General features: G+C 42.5%; 1 protein-coding gene across 1 annotated transcript in view; it reads right to left on the reverse strand.

The window, feature by feature from the left end:
• Positions 1-19,750, reverse strand: part of TRM10 (tRNA (guanine(9)-N1)-methyltransferase-like protein) — a 32,455-nt gene extending 12,705 nt beyond the window's left edge. Inside the window, exons 1-2 of the mRNA XM_087689736.1 lie at positions 18,647-19,750; positions 18,212-18,571 (exon numbers count right to left, since the gene is read on the reverse strand). Of these exons, the coding sequence (XP_087545862.1) occupies positions 18,212-18,571; positions 18,647-19,738 (1,452 nt within the window). The 5' untranslated portion in view covers positions 19,739-19,750. The remainder of the gene's footprint in view (positions 1-18,211; positions 18,572-18,646) is intronic.
• Positions 19,751-20,255: the final 505 nt, after the last annotated feature.

Consider the following 20,255-nt stretch of genomic DNA (forward strand, 5'->3'; position numbering starts at 1 on the left):
TCTCTCTCTCTCTCTCTCTCTCCTTTGCACTCTCTCACTATGCAAACCAGAGCATCGTGTGTCTCGATCCTCACACACTCCGTTGACAGGGAACTAAGGCGACAGCAAGAGAGGTATTTGTTGATGTAGACAGCCTGTTGGATAGCAAAAACGCAGGTACTACAGCAATCGACCGATGGGAGAGATAGCAGCAACCTGTCACCTAGCAACAGATGCTTAAAACGTAGGTTGATCAAGTACTAAGATGACGCAACAAATGGAGACCTCCAAACAAGGCGATGGCTGAAAACAAGCTGCCTAGGACTGAATAATGATGGGTTGCAGTTGATGATGACTAGACAGTAAATGGTAGGTGGCTGATGGGTGAAATCTACATCGTAGAGTGAGAAGCTTGCACAAAAGGATAAGGCTGAATGGTGGGCAGCTTGTCTATTTATAGATGTTGAAGGGTGCCCCAAAAAATTAGGGTTTTAGGGGACCACTAAAACTCTCTCGAGCCGCGTACCAAATTTGCATTTTTCATTAATTAAACGTATTTTGGGGCTGTTTAAAAATGCTAATGAATTGTAAAGCGTATTTTAGTTCAACACCCCCTCTCAAGCCCAAAACTGAGCCTAAAAGGAAAGGCTAGTAATGTTTACCCCAAGGCGTCCCACCCCAAAACAGCCAGGGCATCGAACAAAGGGTACATGTTAGCTGCCCAATGGCCTACCAAGACAAAGGCGATGGTTATCTTACCAATGAAGTCCAAATAGTCACCCCAAGGTGAACAGGGCATCAGGCAAGGGTACTCGTCAACTGCCCAGTGGCCTACCAAGCCCTACAAAGGCAGATGGAGCCACATTGAACTTTTTTTCTTTTTTTTATGGTGAAAAGTTAATTTTAGGGGTAGCGATTAATTAAGCAACAGTGACCTAAAACACGGGAGTAGGGATGGTACACCCAACACATCACAAAACAGTACAAGCTTACCCGACTACTCGAGCATATTGATGATGAGAAAAAGGTGATGAAGTATCATGTAAAGAAGAATGGTGGTATAATCCATTGATGGAAACAACTTAGGATCCGTCCAATGGTGCTCTGCACAATGGGAAGCATAATATACTACATGCTAAAAAATGTTCATGCAACAGGTGCCACTTGGACAGTGTCCCTCATGAGAAAATTGTTCACTTGCCCAAGCGCCCTAGTACAAAGATGATGAAATCATGCAATGCATAGGGAAAGATACAACAGGGGGGGAAAGGTCGATGTTTAAACATCGACAAGTGCCAAAACCTGTAGAATACCAAGAAGAAAGAGTAAATAACGGATCCAAATGTGGGTAAGGGCAAATTGGATATGGGCATGGTAACCACCTGAGGAGCCCAAGGTGGAGGGATAGGGACACAAGGAACAGTGGATGGAAATCCCTACATAGGCATAACCCAAGGGATATGGGACAACAGTCCATAAGCAAAGGATGGATATTCCTGCGTCTAAAAGGTCGTGGGAGGAATGTGAGTGTTCGGGGGTAGTGAAAGGAATGCCTATCACAACCGACCCACAATGAAAGGATGAAGTAAAGTGGGGATATGTGGATGGTACAGTGTTAAAGAGTGGTATTCCTCCAACAATGCACCAAGAGGTGGAGTGATTGGAGGGTAGGTAGATGGTAGGATGGAGAAAGAGAAAGTGTTAGGAGCACAGAACAAAGATTCAACCCCTAGTGTACTTGAGCGGAAGTGGAACCTAATCCAAGATTTTAGAAGGAGGATGTGAATAGATCAAAATGTAAAAACGATAGTGGTGGGATGAGAGGAAGTTGAGAAGTGTGGTTTACTTGCTCAAATGAAACAGATGTCAGAGATATACATGAAAAAGTGTATCTGTTTTGAGAGCCTCCTCTATTCAAGCTAATACACTAAAAACCATCCGATTCTTGTACACCAAAAGAAGAAACAAGAGAGGGTTTTGGCTCATACAACTCAAAAGGATTATATGAATCGAACATAAGACCTGCTTGAGATAAAGGAGATGGATCGCGAGACACATGGAATGTCGTGGTTCCTCCAAAGTCAGAGAGATGGCCAATCTCACCAATCAATCCAACAGAGTAGTAGCACTCATTGGAGAAGTGTAAACCGAACTATATGTAATGCGCAAGTACTCCTCAAACTCTTCATCTGTAAGATGACCAAAACGAGAAGAAAAATATGGTAAAGGTGAAGGTGTATCTACCTCCTCCTCAAGACCATAATGCATTCCCAAAGTCTCCAATGATGGAGAAGCCTAATAGGGAGTCGTAGGATCCAAAGAAGAATGTGCCTAAGACATTATAGGTCAAAATCAAGTCGCGTGTGAGTCTTGCACAAAGACTAGCCGCCACAACCACCGCAAGATACTCTTTGATACCATGTGAACATATACTAGGGTTTACACTGAGGAAATATAGCATGTACGACCAAGACTCAAACACAAAGACTCAAACAGAGAAGCAAAACTCGAACCCTAAATGCAAAACACAAAACGCAAAAACTCAAATCTCAAACACAGAGAGAAGAAACTCTGAAGTGAATGAATGCTATAAATGAATGTAAGAGTGTATAGAATGCCCAAGGGCAGAGCAAGACAGTATCGGAGAGTGACATCCATTGAAGATGGATCCCAAGTGATGTGACCATGAGTCAGAGTGTCGAAGTGCGGGAAACACTAAACACTGATCACCAAAAAGTCAAGGAACTGAGGCAACAAGAGGAGATGTATTCCCTGATATAGACGGCCTGCTAGATAGCAAAAACGCAGGTGCTACAACAATTGCCCAGTGGGAGTGATGACAACATGTCACCTGGCACCAGATGCTAAAAACACAACCTGATCAGATGCTATGATGACATAATAGATGGAGACCTCCAAACAAAAAGGAGATGGCTGAAAGCAAGCCATCTAGGGCTGGATAGTGATGGGCTGCAGTCAATGATGATTGGACAGCGAATGGTGGGTGCCTGATGGCTGAAATCTACACGGTAGAGTGAGAAACCTGCACAAAAAGATAAGGCTGAATGGTGGGCAGCCTGTCTATTTATAGATATTGAAGGGTGCCCCAAAAAATTAGAGTTTATGGAACCACTGAAACTCTCTAGAACTATGTACTGAATTTTTTTAGCTCAACATGTGAGTCAATCTGTTTTTTTGTCTTCTCCCTATCTATACCCCCACCCCCACTTGGCAACATACTCTTCGATCTTCAGTCTTTCATTTGCAGGTGTACACTTCGACACTCCATGCTTGGTGCTATCATCATTATTGGCCTGATCAGATGCCCTCACTGGGGCTGTGGGCTGCATCATAGTATCTCGAAACACCGTTTGGGAGCTGCTGAAATGAACCAGCCGTTTCGGACTGGAACAGAAACGACAGACCGCCGTTTCGTGATCCTACGGCCCGTTTCGGTGCTGGTTATCCAGCACGCCAAAACGCGATTTGAGTCCGGTTCCAAGCTTCCCGACTCCCGACTCGCGTGGCACACTCCAACTCCCGCCGCCGCCTCCTCAGACCTCCAACTCCCACCTCCTCCTGAGTCCTCCTCTTCTTCCTCTTCCTCTTCCCGCCGCCGCCGCCACCTCCTCTTCTTCCTCTTCTTCTTCTTCTTCCTCCTCCTCCTCCTCCTCTTCTTCTTCTTCCCATAATCCATTACCTAAAGGCTAATCATCATATCATGGTGCCGTTCTTCTTCTTCTTCTTCCCATAAACCATTACATAAAGGCTGATTGTCGTATCATGGCGTCGGTCCCATATTGGAGGCACATCACTCCAATCAAGGGTTACAAGGGCTCTGATGGATCAAAGAAGTGGCGGTGCAACTATTGTGGATTGGAGAAATCGGAGAGCATAACACGCATGAAAGACCACTTGGTATCCGTTCCCAACAAAGACATCGGGCCTTGTGTAAATGTGCCGGCAGAAGTAACAATAAGTCTCCATCTTTGGTGTTGGGAATAAAGGACCATCGTGCCTTTTATATGTGCCCGGGTGTGAACACACCCTTAGCATATTTGTACTTTCATATATATCTATCTAAAACCTAAAGAGGTACACACACATGAAATTGTACCCAAGAACATGTGCATCTCTCTCTCTAACTCTCACTCTCTACTCTTGCTCACATTTTGCTCTCTACTTGACACTTTCATCGCAAGACATTGCATCGCCACTGTGCATCACTCATTTCGAACTGGTATCAGAGCACATAGGTTGTGCACTTTTCACAAAGCTCGTGACAAGCGAGCAGGAACTTCAGGCATTAGCTGTTAGTGTCTAATGCGTGCAGAAGAGACGGCAAGGGCGACAAATGTACACCAAGCAGCAGGTTCGACAGTAGTCAGCAAGTCGTAGGCTGTAGGAAACAATCACAAGTGACCAGGCTGCAGTCACAGGCGACCAAGCTGCAAGCGAAGCGACTAGGCGCAGGCAACACAAAACAGCGCAAGTGAAACGGACTGCGGACCACGACGCACGACAGGACGGGACGAACTTTGGCAAGCATCCAACAGGTCACACGTGAGGGCTGTGACCAAGTGGGTCGTCACGAATCTAATGGTCAACGTTTTCTTTTATTTTTCTGAAATTTAAAAGGAAAAAAAAATGAGGTTTTCTTTCCTTTCCCTACTGGACGTTCGCGCGTACAAGCACACAATACAAATCTATGCACATTTGCTCCTTAAAAATTTGGGACTTTTCTTGGATTTGGGGAGGCAATTTGACTCAGAAATTGCGAAATCGGTGCACAATTGCCTATGAAATTTTGGGGTTTTTTCACATTTCAGTGAAATTTCTTCAATTTTAGTGAAACTTATGCACACCGAACCCGAAAAAATTTAGGGATTTGTTCACATTTGATGCGAGCAAGACACAACAATGATATTTGTCTCAGAAATTGCAGGAATTTGTGACATTTTGCCTCCAACATTTGGAGCTTTTCATGTACATGCAAAAATTGGGCTGAAATTTACCCAATTTCTCAACATTGATGCACATTGGACCCCATGCAATTTGGGGCTTTTGCTATTTGGGTAAAATTTGTGTGCCATTTGGTCATTTTATGTACATGCGGGTTTAATTCCATGCAATTTGGACAACTAGCACTTGGAAAAATTTAGGGGTTTTGCTGAAATTGCTCTATTTTGGCAAAATTGGCCTATTCTATGCATGTCAAAGACACTGCAGATGTATGGTTGATGCTTTGAGCACAAAAATTTTGGGGGTCTTGACCGTGTGTGTCAAATTTTGTGCCCGCGAGTGAATGTATAACAAAAATTGCAACTAAATTTTGTGACTTCTCATGTAATGTGATGTATTTGTCCTTGGAACAGCTGTAATCAGTTGTGGAGTGTTGTAGCACAAGGTTTAGTGCTTCTGAAAATTTATTTGCAGATCTGAAATTTCACCTTTTACGTGGTTATTTATTGCTGATTGGTACTTGTTTATACCTTGGTCACTTGTGTGACAGTTTGGGCCTGCATTTGCTGAACTTTTTGGTCACATTTGGGCTGAAAATCATGGCTGGCAGCAGTGACAACAGTCATCTCATGCACATTAAGAAGCTTGAAGGAGCACATAACTTTGCAGTCTGGCAAAAACAGTGCTATAATATCCTGTTGCAAAAGAAGCAGGCAAGGCCGATTAAGACCAAAGGGGCAAAGCCCACAGATATGGAACAGTAAAGACTGGGATGAGTTAAATGAGCTTGCACGCTCAACCATCGAGCTATCGATTTCAGATGCCTCGCTGTTTAACATTGAAGGTTTGGATTCTGCCTATGCTACTTGGACTTGATTGGAAGAATGTATGCCCAGCCAGAGAGTTGGGATACATTCAGGATTGCTGTGAGCAATTCTAATGCGATGCTTTTGTATGCTAATGTAGAGAGTGCTCTACTCATGGAAGAAATGAATCAGCAAAACAATGCATCCAATAAGTCTTCCAATGCTTTGCATACTAGGGGCAGATCACAGCAGAAAGGCATATCTGATAGCAAGGGACGTAGTAAATCACATGGTAAGGATGTTGAATGCCATCATTGTGGCAAAAAGGGTCACTTTAAACGTGACTGCTACAAATGGAAGAAAGAGAAAGGAAAGGGCAAGAAGACAGATGATACCAAGGAAGAGAAGAAAAAGAGTCACCCTAAGAAGAGCAGTGTCAAAATTGAAGAGGTGAATGTAGTCACTCATGATAGTGACTGTGGGAATGACGTACTCTTTGTTTCTTCACACTTTAGTACACATGCTTTACTTGTAGATACAGATGATGACATGCACACTTGGATTCTAGATTCAGGTGCTTCCTTTCATGTCACCCCTCATCGTGAGTGGTTTTCTGACTATACAGGGGGTCGACATGGTGTTGTCCATCATGGGGACAACTATGCATGTGACATTGCAAGTATTGGCAGTGTGCAGTTGCAATTTTAGCATGGTTCTGTCTTCACATTTCAGCATGTACGGCATGTACCTCAGCGCAAGAAGAGCTTGATAAGCACAGGGCAGCTAGATGACGATGGATTTCATACCACCTTTGGTAATGGAAAATGGAAGATTTGTAAGGGATCTAAAGTGATTGCCAGAGGTTGTAAAAGTGATACCTTGTATCCTCTCCATGTATCTAGTGTGCGTGACCATGTTGCCGTGACCGAGCAGCCAAGTGTTTCTTTGTGGCATGGCCGATTGGGACACATGAGTCAAACTAGAATGAAAGTGCTTTCTCGTTTGGGTTACTTGCCTTGTCTTCGTTATGTTGATTTTGAGCATTGTGATCATTGTGTTTATGATAAACGTGCACCGACGTCTCATAAGAAGCCTCCTTCATTGAAATCTTCTCCTCTAGAGTTAATACATTCCAATGTATAACAGATTCCAGTGCTATCTTTAGGGGGAAAGAAATACTTCGTCACCTTTGTCGATGATGCTACACGTAAGGTATGGGTTTACCCTATTCGTAGCAAGGACAACGTGCTTGACAAGTTTTAAAAATTCTTGGCATTAGTTGAAAATCAAACTGATAAGACACTTAAGTGTCTTCACTCTGACAATGGTGGAGAATATGTATCCAAGGCCTTTCAAGCATTTTGTGACAACAAAGGGATAAACAGAGAGCTCACTGCCTTTCATAATCCACCCCAAAATGAAGTTGCAAAGTGTATGATTCGGACCATACAAGATAAAATCCGTGCTATGCTGTCTCATGCTGCATTACCCCCTGGCTTTTGGACAGAGGCTGTTATGACAACTGTTCACTTGATTAATCGGTCACCGAACAAGTCTTTTGGGAGAGGGATCCCTCAAGAAGCGTGGTTGGGCAAGCCACCTTAATATGCTCACCTGAAAGTGTTTGCCTGTGAGGCTTTTGTGCACATTCGTAAAGAAGAACGTAGCAAACTCGAGCCAAAGTCTATAAATGCATTTTCCTAGGATATGGTGACAAGGGTAAAATGGGGTATAGATTATAGGATCCCGAGAAAAGGAAAATAGTACGCAACAATGATGTTATCTTCCGAGAGGATTGCATGCATAAACAGCCCGAAAAGACTAAGGAGGTCTGTAGGGTTGTATTCTGGAAAGAAATACCTTTTGGACAGCAAAATGTGCGCACTATACAGCAGCAAATACCTGTTGTAAATGAACCTGCAAATGCAAAAAATAATGTTGGAAATTATCAGCCAGCCATTGCCCATAATGATAAGCCACTGGATGTACAGGAACAGCCAAGACAGCAAGCTGTTAATGCTGATTTGCAGGCTGAAATGCCAAGATAGCAAGCTGAACATGAAAATTTGCAGGCTCAACAACCAGCAAACAATGATCATTGGGTTAGGAGATCGTCTAGGGCTAATAGACAACTTGATAGATTCGTTCCTGATGCAAACAATGTGGCTGATTAAGTCATGTTGACAGACTGTGGTGAACCATCTTGCTTCAAGGAAGCAATGGACAGGCAGGACAGCAAGAAATGGTATAAAGCCATGTTGTCAGAGATGGAATCTCTTGAGAAAAATGGCATTTGGGACTTGGTGCAATTGCCTAAAGGGCAAAAAACCCTTCCATGCAAATGGGTTTACAATATGAAGGTCACTTATGGTTCCTCGCCAAAGTACAAACTAAGATTGGTTGCAAAGGGATACAAGCAGGAACATGGAGTTGACTTTGATGAGATCTTCTCTCTTGTAGTCAAGATAACTACATTGAGAATCATTTTGAGCTTGGTTGTAGTTGAAGATATGGAACTCATACAGATGGATGTAAAGACTGCATTTTTACATGGTGATATGCATGATGACATATATATGCAGCAACCTGAAGGGTTTGTGGAAAAAGGGAAAGAAAAGTTGATATGTAAACTCAAAAGAAGTTTGTATGGGCTGAAACAAGAACCAAGAGAATGGTATCATAAGTTTGATACATTCATGCAATCTCAAGGTTTCCATAGAAGTCAAGTGGATCATTGCTTGTACACCAAGAAGGCAGCAGATGGCAGCCTGATTATCTTGGTCTTGTATGTAGATGACATGCTGCTTGCTGGAAGGGATACTTATACCTTTAACTCACTGAAGTAAAGTCTTCATGGTGGCAGCTTTGACATGAAGAATCTTGGTGATGCAAATCACATTCTTGGCATGCGAATACTCAGAGATAGGTCGACAGGCTTACTCTATCTATCTCAGCACGAGTATATCTCCAAGGTTTTGCAATGTTTCAATATGGAGGGGGGGAAAACAATTGGGATTCCATTGCCTCCATATGTGAAACGTAGTGCACAGGACAGCCCTACATTTGATGATGAGAAGGTTGAAATGGCCAAGATATCATATGCTTCAGTTGTTGGCAGTTTGATGTATGCTATATTTGCTACACGTCCTAACATTGCCTTTGCAGTGGGAGTGGTTAGCAGATACATGGCAACCCCTGGCAGAAGCATTGGAATGCAATGAAAGATATTATGAGATACCTCAAAGGCACAAAGGAGTTGTGCATCTGCTTTGGGAAGCAAAAGGCATTTGTTGTTGGCTTTATGGATGCAGACTATGTTGGTCATGCGGATTACAGGAAGTCCACTTTTGGGTATGTGTTTACTTTCATAGGAGGAGCAGTCTCTTGGATCTCCAAGCTACAAAAGTGTGTGCCATTGTCTACTACAGAGGCAGAGTATGTGGCTGCCACTGAGGCATGTAAGGAGGCTTTATGGCTTTCACATCTAGTGGAAGAGCTTGGCATCACAGAGTTATCTATTCTCCATTGTGATAGTCGGAGTGCTATCATGCTAGCACGGAATCCTGTCTTTCATGCAAAGACAAAGCACATACAGGTGAAGTACCACTTCATTAGAGATGTACTTGACAGCAAGAGCATTGAGCTTGTCAAAGTGCATACAAATGATAACCCTGCAAACCTTCTCACAAAGGGTCTTCCAGCAGAGCAGTTTGCTCATTGTCGACAGATGATGAGAGTTGGATAGATATATGCATTTCAGCTTTGTACATACCTAGACTTAGCTGATTCTTTTCTCCTCTTAAGGCACATTGCCTTTAGGTGGGAGGTTGTTGGGAATAAAGGCCCTTGTGCCTTTAAATGTGCTCGGGTGTGAATAGACCCTTAGCACTTGTACTTACACATATATATCTATCTAAAAAACCTAACGTGGTACACTCATCATTGTACCTACAAACGTGCTCACTCTCTGCTATTGCTCTGCTCTCCATCTCTCTGTGCACAGCGAGCACCTACTGTCTCGATCTTCGTGCCTAACCCATCACTACATGTTGCGTATTCTCACAGAATAGGCATGCGCATCATCCATATCCCATATAAGCACAACTTCCTGATGATTGTCCTTGTCAAAATCTTCTAGAATTGGCAAAGGACGCTGAGGATGTGGGATAGCCGTGAAGATATGCTAGGGTTTGCATTGAGGAAACACAGCACATATGACCAAGACTAGAACAAAAGACTTAAATAGAGACAAAGCAAAACTCAAACCCTAAATGCAAAATGCAAAATACAAAACTCAAACACAAAGAGAAGAAATTTTGAAGTGAATGAATGTTGTAAATGCATGTAAGAGTGTACAAAATGCCTAAGGACATAGCAATGTAGTGTTGGAGAGTAACGTCCACCTGAGACAGATCCCAAGTGTAGTGACTACCAGTCCGAGTATCGAAGTGCGGGAAACATCAAACGTTGATTACCAAAGTGTTAAGGAACTCGGGGATAACAAGAGAGGTGTTTGTTGATATAGACGGCCTACTAGACAACAAAAACGCAAGTACTACAGTAGCTGCTTAATGAGAGAGATTTCAGTGGCCTGTCGCTTGGCACCAGATGCTGAAAACATAGGCTAATCAGGTGCTATGATGACACAGCAAATGGTGACCATCCTGACAATAGGGTGATGGTTGAAAATAGGCCACCTAGGGTTGGATAGTGATGGGCTGCAATCGGTGATGGCTGGACAATAGATGGTAGGTGGCTGTTGGCTAAAATTTGCATGGTAGAATGAGAAACCTGCACAAAAGGATGAGGTTGAATGGTGGGCAGCCTATCTATTTATAGATGTTGAAGGGTACCCCAAAAAATTAGGGTTTTGGGAGGGCACTGAAATTCTCTCAAACTGCGTACCAAATTTTTGTTTTTCATTAATTAAGCATGTTTTGGGACTGTTTAAAAATGGTAATTAGCTCTAAAGCGTGTTTTAGCTCAACAATAGCTCCAGACACAATGTATCATAACTGCTTTTGCACAAACCAAGCTTTCATAAAAGCTCTCCAAGTTAGATAGTCGGGGCTATGTAACTTATCATCAGTAGAAATACATGGAAGAGCCATCTAGAGAGGTTAGGAAGAGAAGATAGAGAGAAGGTGGATAGAGAGAGAAGACATCCAAACCAACAGCAAAGATTGCACAACAATAGAGTTCACACGCAATATTCACAAACTGATCGCACAAAATCGACTACAGAAAATGGAAGACGGCCAACAAACACTATCAAAAGGCAGTTGATGCTGTCGCCAAGCCTCCTTGATTAGTACTGCAAGGAAAAATGCAGGTTAGACAGCATCAAATGCAGCAAACAGTGAAATCCAAGCAGGTAAAGAAAAAACACAGCTTCTAGAGGGCGACAGACAAGGCGATGGTAGCAGGTAGTAGTCATCAGATCAATAGGATGTAGAATAGACCAATAATTAGGAGAAAAACATCAGCATGAACATAGATCTTGCAATTTGATACCATGTTAGAAGTGCATGCAACAATGGAAGCGTATACGTGTGTGCTGAAATGGACTGATGAACACAAGACAAAAAGAAGAGAAGACCACTGCAAAAGAAGAGAACTCATAAGAATGCTTGGGAAATGGAATCCATATGCCAAGACATGAGGCAGTTGTGTACAACCGTGAGTCATTGGCTACAGGGGCATTGACATTGGCATTGGCTCCTCTCTCTAGTAAGGACCTCTAGGTGATGAATGCCATGATTGAGGAGGAGAACAATATATAGGCAATAAATATATCATGAATAGCAGTTGGTCGGCCACCATTAAAATGCCCTAAAATGCCATAAATAAAATGCCTAAAGTATCGATCATGTGCCCGGCCCAATTTGGCATACGTAGACTCACATATGAGCTAGCACAACCTCTTCACCCTAGCCTTACCTTATACAAATTCTATTTGTGAATAATGTAACAATTTCCCCTTTTAGAGTCATTAAGAGCCATTTGAAAAAAAGAAAGGAAGACCCATTAAATAGGGCTATTTGAAAGAAGATATCCATCACCTCTGTAGTCTTGGTAGGTCCTTGGGTAGTCGATGTGCACCCATCGATTTGTACCTTGGTTGCTTTGGGGTGGGACCTTTTAGTTATGAAAAGAGGTCAAGATATGACTTATATATCATTTGGGACACAATTCTTTTTTGGGCATGAGAGGGGTGTTGAGCCATTAATATTAGACTTTGTACCAATGTTGTCTACATCTCACAGATGAATCAATCTGTACAATCTACCTTGTCTAATCTAATATGTTCAATCCAATCTTGTACAAACTCATTCAATGATGCGCAAGTGTCCATTGCGCAAGTCAAAAGTGAGAGTGCGCAATGGAAGAGAAACACGAACATAGAGAGAAACAAAGAGAGAGAGAGAGAGAGAGAGAAAGAGAGGAAGCAAAAGATGAAGGAAGAATATTGCACTCACTAAAGAAGAATATTGATACAATGGGGATGGATTGATCAATCCTTGCATGTAGCCCAAAGCGTGAGTGAGGACACCAAATTAGGCTAATCACAATGGCAGCACCAAGCACGGAGTGTTGGAGTGTCAAGGTGTGCACATCCAAACGGGAGACTGAAGACTAAGGAGTGTGTGTCTGCCAAGTACCTTTTACCACTAATAATCTTTGAGGTAGTTCGATGCATTCTCAGCCACACAAGGTATTATCAGACCACAAAGCTAAAGCACTTTGATTGTCCACATGTAGCTCTGTAGGTCTAGAATGAGGAAAGCCAATCTCTGCCAACATACGCCGAAGCCAAACTGCCTCCATAGTTGTAGAACATAATGCAAGATACTCTACCTTTATAGAAGAAAGGACCACAATAGGCTACTTCTTACTGCTCCGTGAGATAGCTCTGGATCCAAGGAAGAATGCATAACCTATAGTGGACCATCTTGAATCCACATCACCTACCTAGTCAAAGTCACTCCAACTACAGAGAGTAACCCCTTCTCCGTATATGATCCCGTAGGATTGAGCCCCCTGTAAATAACGAAGAATGCACAAGGCCGCTCTCCAATGCTCTCGAGTTGGAGTCTTCATGATCTAAGACAACAATGCCACAATAAAAGAAATATCCGGCCGAGCGTGAATAAGCCAGATGAGGGAGCCAATAAGATACCTATAATGGGTGGCCTTTGTAAGGGGAGCTCCAGCTACCAAAAGCTTGGACTTGGGTGTCCATGGGGTATGAAAGAGGTTGACAATTGGCCATACTAAACTCTAAAAGAAGCTTGGAAATGTACCTATGTTGTGAAATAAAAATGCCATGTACCATTTGATAGATCTCCAATCCAAGGAAGAAGCGGAGGATCCCAAGATCCATCATGTCACACTCCTCTCGCAAAATCTTTGGAGTACGATCAACCTTTTGAGTATAGCTCCCTATAATGATAAGATCATCCACATACAAGATGAGTAAAACATACATGTCACCCTCAACCTTGAAGTATAGGTTGGAATCATGAGCCGATCAATGGAAGCCACTTTGTAGAAAAAATCGATCCATCCCCTGGTACCAAGTGCAAGGAGCTTGCTTCAAGCCATAGGGGGCTTTCCATAATTTGTAGACATGGTTCTCTTTCCCTTGCACAAGAAAACATGGAGGCTGTGAAACATAAACCTCCTTCTCAAGGACACGATTCAAGGAGGCAAACTTTACATCCATCTGATATACAAGCCAGCATTGGTGGGCTGCAAGAGCCAAGATAGCCTGAATAGTAGACATCCTAGTTGTAGGTGCAAAAGTCTCAAAATAGTTCAAACGTACTCTCCGAGCAAAACCCTTGGCAACAAGCCTAGCTTTGTGCTTGTCCAAGGAACCATTTACAAGGTACTTGGTCTTATAGACCCACTTCACACCTATCACCTTCCCCTTTACGGGGTGTGGAACCAACTTCCAAGTTCGATTATGCTTGATAGAATTGAGCTCCTCTTGCATATCTTGACACCAAATGTCTTATGTAAGAGTCTTCTCAACTGTAGTAGGCCCTTTGTCATGAAGAATCTATGACATAAGAGCATAGTTCACACAAAGTGAACTATTCCGCAAGGCTTGTAAGCGAGTTGATCTATGTGGACCGATAGGAGAAGTAGAAAAGTGAGAAACACATGAATCTTACATGAGCTATCGGTACCAACAAGGAATTCAAATAGGCTCATCTTGCTACGAAGGAGATTGAATAGCCTCCAATACTTGTAGTGCACCTGTCTAGGGTAGAGACTCCCCCTCAACAAGTGAAGGTAAATTCTCCTCATCTAAAGAAGGCTCTCCCTCTGACAGTTGAGCATCCCTAGAAGACTCAAGGAAGATTGAAGGGGTGAAAGTATGCGACAAAGTAGTTGCATCCGTCAAAGTTGGTAGGGAAGCTAAGGTAGAGGGTGGAGGAGGAGGGGGAGAAGCCCGAAGAGGAAGAAGGGGTGCTAAGAGGCAATTTAGAAGGGAATAGAGGAATTAAGGGTGGGGGAGGGTCATTTGTCGATGATGAAGAATCACTTGTAAGAGAACCATCAATAGGATCCTTGGAGGCCGCACTCTTGATGAAGATCACATCCCTACTCACCTCAAGCTTTCATGCCGTCGGGTTGTAGAGCCGATAGCCCTTCATGGTAGTGTTATAGTCCACAAAAATGAGCTTCTTGGACTTCGAGTCAAGCTTCATCTTTCTCTACAAAAATGAGCTTCTTGGACTTCGAGTCAAGCTTCATGGTAGTGTTATAGTCCACAAAAATGAGCTTCTTGGACTTCGAGTTAAGCTTCATCTTTCTCTACTTCTTGTCCACATGGATGTTGAGTGTTGAAATGACTTGTTTTTTGGCTGATTTTTGTTGTTTTTGAGAGCTGAATGGTTAATTTTATGAGATGATTGATTAGTTTAGAAGTGGTTTGAGAGTGTTTTGGATGATAATGATTGTGTTTTGGAAGTTCATGATGTTTATTGGTGGTTCTATGATGTTCTGATTGGTTCTGTATAAGTTCTGTTTTGTTCTGTTTTGGTCTGTTTTATTCTGATTGTCTTCTGTAAGGAGGGATGGAGTATTGATTGATGAAGATTGAGATATTGTGAAAGCTTATTGAATGGTTTGTGAAAGTTTGGAATGGTTTGAGAATGAGTTATGTGGTTTTGATGGCCTTCTGTAACCTTCTGTAGGTCTTCTGTAGAGCTTCTGTTTCTGTTCTGTTCTGTTCTGTACTGTAGCTGTTCTGGTACTGTTCTGTGACTATTCTGTATGCTTCTGTATGTGTTCTGATGGATGAGAGTGTAGCTTGGGAAAGTTTTCTAGCCTTGGAAAGAGGTGAATACAAGTGCAAAAGAGCTGAAAGAAGTGAAAGAAGTAGCTGCTGAAGACTCAAGTGAAGACTAGAGTGAAGTGACAGTAGTGAGCTATGAAAGGACACTGTAGTGGCTCTGGTGACTCTTCATATCAGACATACCTCTTAGGAGGGGTATCCACGACCTAAGAAGGATTATTAAGAGTGATTTTGAGAGATTGTAGTGAGGATATGATGATTATTGATAGAGAGAGAGAGAGAGAGAGTCAGAGATAGCCAATTCTACTGAAACAAAGTGATTGTATATGAGAGATTGAGAGAGAAGACTATGAAGATATTGAAGATGAATACTATGTGATGTATTTCCATTCAAAGATGGTGTATTCTTTTACTTTCTTTGTTCTATTGATGGATTTTATGAAGATATTGAAAAATATGATTGATTCTATCAAATCCGTGGGAGATGTACATGATGCTGTATGAAGATTTGTTGTGCCTGGTGTTCTTTTCTTCATTGTGATCATATGAAACATAATAAACAAGCTTGTTGGTGTTACAGGATAGATTTTCTTGCAAGAGAATTCCCTTTTCCTTGGTGTTCCTCTCGGGGCTCCAATGGACAAATGCATCACATCCAAAGATGCAAAAGTAAGACATGAGAGCTTTCGACCAAAGAAAGTCTTATTGGGAGTCATGTCTTGTAATGAAGAAGCCAGGGAGCAATTGCAGATGTGAATGGCAATAGCCACCGCCTCATCCGTTGTGTTCGGATGGGTAGACTCCACTTGAATGCCATGATCCTTATAAAACTGAGAAAAGAGGTTAGAAGTAAACTCTCCGCCATGATTGGCTCAGATCCCACAAACTTATGAAGTAGTCTGTGTCTCCACAAACACATCCACTCACAAAAACATAAATACGCCTCACTTTTGTACTCCAAAAAATAAGGCTACACATAACGATTGAAGTTGTCCTCTATAATCAACATCAAATACTTGGCCTTCCCAAGGGAGGAGGTGCCAAATACATGTATAATTAACATCAAATACATGCATAAAGGCAAACTTTGTTGTCACGTGGGCAACCTTTGTAACCTTCGAATTCTTCTCCTTTGGCTTCAAATGGGGATACCTTTGCCAACACTTCTCCTTGGGATAAATACCCTTTGCAAAGTGTGGGCACTTGGGTTTCTTCTCCGTTTTCTCATCCTTTTTGTCATGTTGCTTCTTGTCCTTGGCTTGCATCTTCTTCTTCTTCCCTTCACTTGTACATGCAATAAATGCCTTGGTGAAGTCAAAACCACTGGCCCCAACCTCTCTGAGTTGCTTGTTATGCTTCAAGACAAGCGGTGAAAGCTCCTTCCATAAGAGTATCTCATAGGTCTTTCATGTGATAAGGCTGGTGTAAAAGACATCGAATCGAGGAGATGGCAATTGAGTCAAAAGGATCATAGCCATGTCTTCAAAGGATATCATCCGACCAAAAGAAGCAAGCTCACCTATCATGTCCTCCATCTTCGTGATGTGCTCCCTCATAGAGAATGAATCATTAAGATTAAGCATCCACAACTTCTTCTCAAGGGAAATCTTGTGGGCAAACATCTCGTGTTGATAAGAAGAAGAAGAAGAAGAAGAAGAAGAAGAAGAAGAAGAAGTAGCAACTGTTGTTGCTGCTACTTCTCTTAAAGCATGGTATCACAGCAAGCCACTTGGACACCAGCCTCTACTAATGTGTTGCTCATTTGCTTCACAACTTAATCATTTCACATGTTTGTAGTTTCAATATCACACACTCTCCTACAGCCAAGGTGGCATATCTTACTACTCATGTAAAAGCCACAAGTCATCAGTTGTGTTAGGACTCATCTGTCCAACCAAAGTGCCTCACATCAATGTTGATGGCCATACACCCTACATGTAATGGTCAAGCTCTCTGTCATCCTTGCTCTTTGGACTTTCATGTTACCCAATTCACAACATAGGGAAACTTTATGATCAAAAAATCTGCCATCTCAAAAATCAATAAAAAGCATGGGCTTCCAATGGCATCATAAACCCTATTTACTCCTCTAAATACACGTGGTTCATGTAAAACCCCACAAATAATATGGAAAACCCTAGAGCAATCTTTGTCATCCTTGCTCTTTGGACTTTCATGTTACCCAATTCACGACATAGGAATGATCAAAAAGCTGCCATCTCAAACATCAATAAAAAGCATGGGCTTCCAATGGCATCAGAAACCCTATTTACTCCTCTAAATACACGTGGTCCATGTAAAACCCAAAAAAAACTGCCATCTCAAACATCAGTAAAAAGCATGGGCTTCCAATGGCATCATAAACCCTATTTACTCCTCTAAGTACACGCGGTCCATGTAAAACCCCACAAATAATATGGAAACCCTAGAGCAATCTCTGTCATCCTTGCTCTTTAGACTTTCATGTTACCCAATTCACAACATAGGAAAACTTTATGGTCAAAAAAGTTGCCATCTCAAACATCAATAAAAAGCATGGCCTTCCAATGGTGGCAGAGCAATCTCATAGAAAGCAACAAGATAAGCTACCATGTAACAAACTTTCGTTTTTCTTTCTTTAGTTTCAATCTTTCTTTTTTTTAATAGTGAGTGTGGCAACAAAAGTCATCATTGAAGTGAAATGCTAATAGGCCACAATATATGTTATGAGGCGCACATCAAGTAAGGAGCTAATGAGGTGATGTTATATCCCCATGCCCTAAAGTTAGGCTCGCTTGATCAAGGCTAGACATCAACTATGGTTAATTATTGTCCAGCCAATGTCAATGGGTGACAGCAAAAGTAGAGGGGGTTGTCTTGAGGAGGTTAAGCCCATAAAAAGAGCCCTTAATGTCATTTGATTTGGCTTGTAACACGCACAGCTATCTTGTTTGCCATTACTCTACCTGGAGTCCTAAGCACACTACTTGTAATAAGCTAGAGTAGATGGGGATGACATGATAATTTGCTATAAAAACCACAACTGCTGTAGTATTGCCATCAAAAAGAGCTGTATGAAAAGCATTCAGGTAGATGCAAGCTATAGCATGTTGATACAGCACATTTAGGTAGATGCAAGCTATAGCATGTTGATACAGCTTAAATCTTCTCGTACCGGTGAGCTAATCATCTTAAGATACTTCGTAATGGGAAGCCTGGCTGTCGCAATTCCCTGGCCCTTTGCTTTCTCAAATGTCAGACCTTTCCACCTGTTGCGGTCAACCAGCCCACCTATAATATAAATCTTTGATTCATCCAGGTGATCAATGGTATGCTCCGAGTCTGCTGTAAGATAAACCAAGTTATCCTTCCTGTCTTGAAAAACATCCATGTAGGAACCTGCCTCCTTGTGGATGAGCCAATTGCTGAAACCAGAGACTTTCTCAAAATGGCTTAAAATATCCCCAGCACATCCTGTTAGCGACAATCGCACAGGAATAGCAGCCTTTGCATTTGCAGCATACGAATACATAACCTGCACATATTTCAATAAGTGAAAACTGATGTAAGAATTTCAGAAGATGCAGAACATAGAAAAAGCAAGGTGCACCTGTTGAACCAAGCTGACAAGCTCATTTGGCTTCATCCGGTCACAGAACTCTAAATCAAGGACCAAGTTCTGGCCACTTTCCATGGCACGACGCAACTTGTCCTTCCTGCTCTGCCAGTTTACCTTCCGCAACTGCCTCCTCTCCATCTGCTCCTTGAGTATCTTCTCTTGCTCTTCTGCAGAAAGAGAAGCTAGCTTGGTTTCCCACTCCTCCCTTTTCTTTTCTGTCTCTTCATGCCGTTTGCTTTTCTCATATGCCTTCCTTTGCATCTTTTGAGCTCTGTATCGTTCCATTTTGAGTAGTCTTTTCTGTGCATTCTTGGAGAGAGGCTTTGTTGGCTGCTCGTCTCCTTCCTGTTCGTCAGCATTCCCTTCAGTACCTTCATCTTTCTCTCTCACAGCTCTATCGCTGCTTCCATGCTTCTCTGCACATTCTTCCTCATACAGAGTAACTTCTCCTGCAGTTGCACCCTGTTCAATGCCTTCGTCTCTATGTCTCACATTTCCACCGCTGTCCCCATGCTTATCTGCAGGTTCTTCCTCATGCACCTCATGCAAGGCAAGTTCTCTTGCAGTTGCAACATTGTTCGTCCCTTCTTCCTTGAAACAGTGCTCTTTATCTACTCCATTATGTCGTGTCTGATTTCTGTCCTTCTCATTTCCCTTAAATCCTTCCTTTTCTTGTCTCTCAGCTCCACTGCTGTCTCTGTAATTCTGTGCATGTTCCTTGCCACAGGCATCCTTTGAAATGATCTCTCTAGCTTCTTCCTGCAAGTTGTACCCCTCTCTTTCCCCCTTAATCTCTAAGTAATCTTCGCTGCAGGCATTGTTTGACTGGAGCTCCTTTTGCTCTCGTTCTCCTTCCACAGCATCGTATCCTGCTCGATGGAGACTGTCAACCTCCATGATCAATGGAGCGGCGACGCAAGCCTTGAAAACACAGAGGGCGTTCCACGCTGCCTGGGGTTTCTGTGTGGCTATGTCCTTCGCGGGAAAGCGAGAAGGGGGACAGTGGAAGCTGTTGTTGAGGACGGCGAAGTGTGCGAGTCTTTGGTGCCACAAGGGAGCAGAGTCACACGCGAGTGCTTTCATAATAATACAAGGGCCAGAGCTATCACGTAGAGAGAGGCATCAAGCTCGCAAGAGCCCATTGCTGTGCGCAATGTGTCACTAGACGGGCACCTTGTTTCTGGCAAGTTTTCCTAGAGCTGCGCCCACATCCAAGTCTATTGACTCGGACGTGTACCTACTACGAGAACTAAAGTTACTCCATAGCAACCACACACTTGCAAACTTGTTGACCTTAACCCCACCTCGACTGCGTCACTGAAAATAAAACTTAAGAGGAGAGAGCACAATATTTCCCAATAAATGATTGCAATATGTTTTAACTTCAACTAGTTCATGAAGTGTCGCCATTTTTAGATGTACTCTATGACCTCCCAAATCTGCTAGCACTTAAGTTAAGAGTGGTTAAGTAAACCATCCACATCGTACTAAACTTTACTATATAGACTTGTGGAAGTAAATTTTACCTAGGCATGTTCTAGCTCTTACGCAAAGACATGTGAGAGCAACATTTTGCTTGCACCCAAATTATATGCTTCGC

The sequence above is a fragment of the Lygodium microphyllum genome, chromosome 12 (genome assembly GCF_053477565.2).
Source record: "Lygodium microphyllum isolate KBCC chromosome 12, Lygodium_microphyllum_v1.1.10, whole genome shotgun sequence".
Taxonomy (NCBI): Eukaryota; Viridiplantae; Streptophyta; class Polypodiopsida; order Schizaeales; family Lygodiaceae; genus Lygodium; species Lygodium microphyllum.